The 8,191-nt window shown below is 26.9% G+C and overlaps 1 protein-coding gene across 1 annotated transcript; it reads right to left on the bottom strand.

The window, feature by feature from the left end:
- Nucleotides 1-520: 520 nt before the first annotated feature.
- On the bottom strand, nucleotides 521-6,937 carry LOC129957043 (calreticulin-like). The gene is made up of 8 exons (XM_056069165.1): nucleotides 6,728-6,937; nucleotides 5,078-5,182; nucleotides 4,733-4,936; nucleotides 3,619-3,923; nucleotides 2,325-2,582; nucleotides 1,428-1,520; nucleotides 1,140-1,280; nucleotides 521-1,012 (listed from the first exon to the last, which is right to left on the bottom strand). Exons 1-8 carry the CDS (start codon nucleotides 6,819-6,821, stop codon nucleotides 989-991), a joined length of 1,224 nt encoding a protein of 407 aa, XP_055925140.1. The 5' UTR covers nucleotides 6,822-6,937; the 3' UTR covers nucleotides 521-988.
- Nucleotides 6,938-8,191: the final 1,254 nt, after the last annotated feature.

Genomic DNA, 8,191 nt, shown 5'->3' with positions numbered 1-8,191 from the left:
ATTTACCAAGACCTTGAAACATCTTATATAAATTATTCTATGAAAAAAATATTTTAAATAACTACAGCAATTCTAATAACTGAAGAATTAAATATGTATTGTGGGCAAGATTTTAATTTTAATATCTGGTTCACATGCACCAATAAGCACAAGAAAAGAGGACGTAATAAGAAACAATATGAAAATAAATTCTCTATAATTCTCTTACTATTGAAGATTAATTTTGAAAGCTGTAATATATATACCATCAGCAACTTTTTAGCTTAAGTATGTATCTCATTGTGGAAATTTAACTGTATCCAAAAAGGTAAACTTTACCTTTCTAGACAGGATTTTCTTTAAACTTATTTTTTCCTTTTTAATAGAATTTTTATAGAATTATTTAAATTTACTTTTACAAGTACAGAAAAAAAATGATATGCTTATTCCATATGATTTATAATTAACAGAAATGCGTGCTTTAAAATATAAAAAAACCCTGAAATAAATTATAGTTGAATAAAATAAAGAAACCAAATCATAATTTTATATAAAGTTTATTTTTCAAATATACAAAAATTCATTGATAAATAAACTTAAATACACTAAATACAGATGTTGCGAAAAATTCATTGAATGGAATCTGCAATTAAATTGAAATCATTGTAATACAGAATCTTTCTATAACAAATATTTTTCAATTCTATAATTTTTTTTTTCCTTCCTTTTTACAAAATGTAAGAGGCACAGCCAATTTAGGAAGCAGTCTCAAAGTTTATAAAACAAAACTTAACAAAATGTAGGTGACCTGAACATTCAATTGGAAGTAGAGAAAAGTATGTTACACATACAAACCATAAACTACATACAGATCAATTTGAAATGATGAAAATTGAAAACAAAGTCCAACCCAATGAATGTTTCTATGGTGGAAAAAATCGGTGATTATGAGATATTTGTCTTGTACAACAAATGATTATAACTTAGTTCTCTAAGATGAATTATGAAGCTAAAGTTCATCATGTGTATCACCCTGCAAAAGGAAAAAAATAAGAATAAATTTTTATTCTGTTAATATACTTTTTATAAAAATAAAATGAAAAATCATTCAATTATCTCTTAATTTATCAATAATGCTTACAAATAGATGAAAAAATTACCTCTGTGGATTCATCCGATTCATCAGCAGCATCGGTTTCTTCCAATTCATTATCTTCTTCGTCCTCATCCTCCTCAGATTTAGTTTCAGCAGCTTTCCTTTCTTCCTCGTCTAGTTTTTCTTTCATTTTCTTTTCACCTTCCTATTTATACAGAAATAGGACTTATATAATTTTATAACTTATATTTATAATAAACTTCTTGACATAAAAAAGTTTAAAATTATATTTACAAAAATAAAAATTAACATAGGCTTATCCATACACATAAATAAAATATGAAAACTATACCTTAGTAGCACCCCATGTATCACGTGCATGTTTCTCAGCTTCTGCCTCGTCATCAGTAATTAAGATATTGTCGAAAATTGTTCCAGATTTAACCTGAAAATAAAAAATCATTACAGTACATTTAAATTATTAAAATCGTACATAAAACTATTTCATATTAAGTTTAGACTGTATAATAATTTCATTTTAAAAAGTAATCTAACATGTATTTTATTTAATACAATAGGAATTTAACTTTATTATATTCCTTTAAGTTGTCATGTATTTCCATCATTCTAAAATATGAATTTCTTAAGATTATACTAATGAAGTACTTCTTTAACCCTTGCATTCCCAATATCATTCAAATTCAAATGCCTCAGAATACTACAAGAGGATCCCCACTTCGCTTAAAAAAATATAAGCTTGGACAATTTTGAAGCATACTTAGAAAACTTCCATGTTCCTCGAAGATATCTGAACCAGTATTTAATGAATAAAGCTCACACCTTCAGTATTCAATTAAAAAGAAAATTCACAGTGATATCCAGGATCCTATCCTAGTTTCAATGAATATGCATTAAGAACCTTTCAGTATTGATAGAGTTTTAAATTCGTTATTTCCTAACTGCTGTTAGACAACTTGTGTTTTAATAATGTTGCAATTATAATTCTATCAATTAAAAGCATACTATCTAATAATTTTTATTTTATTAATTTGATAGTATATATATAAGCAAACCACAGATTATTATTTTTCTACTTTAATTCTGAACAACCAAAAACCGATTTGACGAGATATTTATTGCATGAAAATTATGTTTTGAATTACTTTTATCACATGACATTTATATTCCCTTAACTTCAAATTAGATTACCAGGAATATGAAAAATTTAAGGTATAGAAGTAAACCTTACCTGCCACAGATCAAAACCAATAGCACAGATTTCATTATATTGGTAAAGAGTTTTATCAGGAACATATTCAGGATTATCAATCTCGGGATGAATCCAAGGTCCTTTGTAATTGGGATTGTCAAGCAAGCGAGGTTTCCATTCTCCCTTGAAAGCTGGGTTAGTGATTTGAGGTGGCTCCCATTCTCCATCCATTTCATCATCCCAATCTTCAGGTTTAACAGCATCAGGGTCTGGAATGTATTCAGGCTGGTCCCAATCCTGAAATATTGATTAAAAATTTATTTTTTGTTTCATATAAAATAAACACAAATTTCAATGATTAAATTCTAACCTAATATATAAAAAGATTTAAATTTCTTTTTAAACTTATAAATGTTCAACACATTCAAATACTTTATTTTAAAAATCTAAAATTCCACAATTTGAACTTATTTGCAATTCTCATCAAGTTATATAAATATATGAAAGTCACTTAAAAAAACAAAACAAAATTTAATACTGATAATAACCTCTATATTTCCTAATGACTCCATAAGACAAAAATCAATTCAGCTATATATTATGCACAAAATTTTCTTTCATTAAATAACGTATTGAAATCCAATTAAAAACCTAATTAATTTCCAACTTTTGATCTCAATATAACCTAAATTAATTCCTTGATCTAGTTCTACTTTTTAAATTTACTTCTACATATACACTAGAAAACATTTATATTTTCCCATGCTTAGACAGAAAGGATAAGAAAAATCCCTTATATTTACCACATTTTTTTGGAGATACTTAAGAATCCTTTATCTAAATTCACATAGGGTAAAGAAATCCTTACTAAAACCCGATAGTAATATTACTGAAGGAAAAATTTGTCTTTCTGCACTTCTTGTAAAAGGACAAGAGTTTTATAGTTGTTTCTTGTACTTTTTCCCATGGCAAAATAAATTGAAGTGTAAATTTTAAAACTGGCCAAGTAACTAAAATATGTTTTACATATACATATTCAAGAAATCTAAAATTGAAATACCAAGAAATATTTCTGAACAAAATTAAGAGATTTTTCTATAAAAAATTATTATGATTTAATTTAAATATTATTGGAACTGAAAATGTCATTAAAATAATTATTTCATTATAATAAGGATGCTTATATTGATCCTAATAATGGCATGCTTATTAATCTTTCCCAAAAATGAAAATTCTTAACACACATTCTTTCTCATTTCTTTAAGATTTCCTAAAAAACGATACAACACCCGAATTTATGTATTCTGAATTGATGTAACATCACTGAACTAACCTCTGGTTTTGTGTCATTAGGATCTTCAATTTTAGGATTATCATCCCAGTCTTCTGGTTTCTTAGCTTCAGGATCTTTGATCTTTTTAGGTGGCAAGAAATCCCAGTCTTTTTCCAATTCTCCACTTTCAACTTTCTCATTATCAATTTTAACAATGTATGTATTGTCAGGATTAACAATTAATGTATATACATGAGTATATACATCGTCTTTACAACGGATCTCTTTGTTAATTAGCAGATTCTTTCCCTTATAATTAAAGATTACATGTACTTTCTTAGTACCAGGTCCACAAATGTCAGGTCCTGTAAAATAAGATTATTCGAAATCAACAGACAATTTTATAACAATTTCAACAAATTATGAAAATTATTTGCGGCTATTTTTTTTTAAAAAGAACATCAATATAAGCTTAAAATTACTTCATAAAAATAAAAAGACTTTAAAAAATATTCTCCCTTGCACAAGCCTGAATGTTTTATTGTTGTTTTAATACTAATATTTATTGGTATGACTACCCATCCAGAATTTTTCTAAACATCACAATATTAGACAGATTTATGTGTGGGGACCCGGCTAACAAGAAAGTACTACAAAATTAAACAAATAAAACTTTTAAAGAAATTTTCCATGTTTATTAAATTATTACCAATACAAAATATATAAAGTAAATATTTTTTATTAAATAGAAAATTCCAAATTTTAACATGTTTATATGCAAGTAATTAATATTAATACCTTAGTTAACTAATCACAAAAATAAGCTTAAAAATAATTTGAGATAATGTTTTATAATGCATAGCATATTTATTATGCATGCATAGTAAATGTATGGCATTCTATTCTTACTCATAAGTCTTATGATTTAGAATTTTATTAGTTTCTCAATTTCCGATTTTAAAATGAAAGTTGGACTAGTAATTTCATTATAATTACTTTTTTTAAAGCACCACTTAAAATTTTATTTTCAGGTTTAAATATAATTGAGAAATTTAATTACAACTGATTACAAAGCAAGATGAATTAAGTTATAATCGATTTTATTCAGAAGCAAAAAACTGTTTTATACAGAGAGAAAAAAAAAAAAAAACAATCAAATACAAAATCAACTTACCAAACATAACCAAATATGGAGTTTCACCATGCATATCTTTAGGATCTAGACTGCAGTCAAAAACTTTAACATAACCACCACCACAATCAATATTTTGTTCGTGTTTTACAGTAAATTGGAATATCACAGCTTTATTTTTGTTGCTGAATGGTTTAAATTTGGTTGACAGTCCATAAAATCTAGCATCTTGAGAAGTCTGGATACCTGTACATATATAAAAATATAACTGTTTAGAAATACATTAAAAATTTACTAGCTGTAAAAAGATAAGTTACATTACTAAAAATCTTGCTTTAAGTATACTAAAATAACAAATTTATATATAGAAAACTTTAAAATTCTTACCTTTATTAATTTCGGGATCTCCATAGAATTTTCCATGGGTCAAAACGAATTTCCCCCATTCTTTACCAGAATGCTCGGATGAAATCCATCTTTCTTCCCATTTATCTAAAATGAATACAAAGCAATTAAAAATAAGGAATGCTAAAAGTGCTTTTTTTAGTATTATTAATGGACTTGCCTTATCCACAGACAGATATATTTCATATTATTAAAAATGGAATTTGAAACATGATCAATAGAATTTTAAATATGCAAGGTATATAAAATATTTCAAAGTATATAATAAGTAAGATTACCCAAGGTTAATAAAAAAATGACTTCCTATAACAATAGTTACTACTATATTTACATTAAAGAGGGCAGTTGTTTAGTTTAAATAAAGAAATGAGTAGCAATTCCACAGATATTAAATTTCTTCAATTAACTTTATTGATATACCCTTCCCCCAACTTATCCAAAAATGTATAATTTTATAGGAACAGTTAAAAAAAGGACATTTCAAAATATCTAGACTGATCAAGGATGTTGAAAATTGAAAAATTAAACTGATCTCTGTTCATTCCTTAAAAATGTACAAGTTACTAATAGAGGAGAACCATAGACCAATTATATATTCTAGTAAATTAAAAATACTAATCGGACAATTTTAAGACTTAAACCTATAACCATCTTAAAATGTTAAGAAAACCAATATTTCTGAAGTAACTTTACTGAATAAAAAAAAAATTTCAAATATTTGCTAAATAATTTTAAATATATTTGCTAAACAATTATTCATACAAAATTTTATAATTTTAGTAAAAAACTCAATTAAAAACTATGTTTCTTCCAATAATATTTATTAATACATTTTTATACATATATAATACAATTCTTATTAGTGGATTTTAAATTCAATGCACTTTTCATGCAATAAATTATGTATAAAAAATCAATCCCATTTCCAAAGATTATGATCTCCTTCATGCAACTTTCGCCTCCGAATAAGGTGTGGCAGGAAGGTTTTGTTATTCCATGCAATATAATAAACATTACCGATATGAACTTTTTAATAAAATTCAAAAATGCCATGTTTTATTTCTCCTCAACATTTCGCATCCAATTTGACGATCATTTTCCAACATTTTCGAATTAATAATTTATGCAGAAAATATTTCGTTTCACGAATTCAGCATGTAAAGAATTTGTTTCAGGAGAGCACTGGGTCAAGATAGTAATTTTTTTCCCCTTATCGGGGGGTGGTGACTAAAATGTGGCACTTTCTCCTTGCTGCTTTTATCATTTCTGCACCAAACCATATTTCGTGTGAAAATTAGGTAAAATATTACCGGTCTTTAAATAATCTAATATTTAGTATATTCTAATACTGCATCATAGAGATCTAACCAAATTAAATGCCTTTCCATATAGTTAAAAAGAGAAAACAGAGATAACCTCATTAACATTTAGTTTCGAATTCAATTTTACTTTCACTGCTGATAACTTAAAATGTTACCGGCCGGCAAAAGAAATCGCGGAAAATATTTTTTTAAATAACACATCGTGTTATTTATAATATGGAAGAAAGAAAATTAGTTTCTTTTTTAAACTGGAGCAAAAATTTTTTTTAATTCCTATTTCGCGGCAATGATAAAATATAACAAAACTTACCACCATCTGAAAATTCTTCTTTAAAATAAACTTCGGCAGATGCTAAAGCAATAAAGACTTGGGCAATTAAGCACGATTTTAATAGCGTCAACATTTTCGCGAATTACCGGCAAAATTTATGTTGCCGAACTCCAAATACGCGAAATTTAAGAGTGGGACCACAAATTTAAGGTTCCTTCGAGAAAACTTCAGCTAAAGCTGACATGTGCTACCGTGGACAGATGGAAAATTCTCATTGGTGAAGAGTTAACCTATCAGAGCAAACCACCTGGAAGCGAAACGTTGCCGTTTTGATATGTATCTTTTCTTGAAGAATTTGGTATGTAAACAAAAGTAAATTGATATTCAAATGACAAAATAAATAAAGTTAAAACATATAATAACTAAACAGCTGATTTATAAATTTAAGGAAACGTACGTTGGGGATGAATTTCTATTAAATTTTATAACTCATGATTCAAGAAAACAATTTAAAACACATCATGGAGTTCTAGTGCGACTCTAATTCAAAATTTAAAAGAATAATCGAGAAATTATTGCTATCAAATAAAAATGAATGAAATAAAGTACTTTTTTACTGAAATAAAATTTAATAACAATATTCTAAGAGTAATCTTAGAATCGTAGAAAATATATTGTCTTTCCACTTTATCAATGATAATAAAATTCTAATTTACATTTATACGCGTATCCCATTGAGACCAGACATAAAGCCACTCTAAAATCTCGGCATCAAAATCAGGGCTCCAAGTTTGAGCTTTGATTCCTCTGAACAGTCACCGTTCATGGGGGTCTGGTGGGCATTAAATCGCTTGGTGTGAACCGTCCTCTCGTTGATGAGACACTTGGAGAAGAGCGTGCCACCTTAGGTGTCGTTGTTCTGATTTGACTGTGGTTTAAAAATACGAAGTCCTTCCCAAAATATTATGATTAGTGTTTCTTTAAAAATGAGACGTTAATTTAATTAAACAAAACCAAGCAGCACATTATATTTAATAATGTCGTAGCTTTTGGAAAAACTGTATTTCAAATGGTGTTTTACAATATTGAACGAGAATAAAATGTAGAACTTTCTTTACAGTGGTTAGTACTGGATTTCGATGTTTCACAATATATTTTCCAGTATTGTATAATGTATGTCTAGAAGGTCTGTTATCCTGTTTACACTATTTTTGATATGATTGTGACAGATTAAGTAACGATATTTGCAGTAGAAAATCTCGACTACCTTGAAAAAGGGTTTTAAAAATTAAAAAAACAACAACACACATTTATAATAAATTTTAAATGCAAATATAAGTTATATTAAGTGTTTAGTTTCCTTACATTGGAATTATCTCTATCCAAAATGTTCTGAAATAATAAACGCGAATAATAAACGAATCACATATCCATTAACAGAAAAAAAAATGCGATTCCAAATTTAAAAAATCAAAATAATGCTGAAAGAAAATATTAACAATA

The sequence above is a fragment of the Argiope bruennichi genome, chromosome 11, assembly GCF_947563725.1.
Source record: "Argiope bruennichi chromosome 11, qqArgBrue1.1, whole genome shotgun sequence".
Classification (NCBI taxonomy): Eukaryota; Metazoa; Arthropoda; class Arachnida; order Araneae; family Araneidae; genus Argiope; species Argiope bruennichi.
Note: the sequence above shows the minus strand (reverse complement) of the source record. Positions and strands in the feature narration are given on the sequence as shown.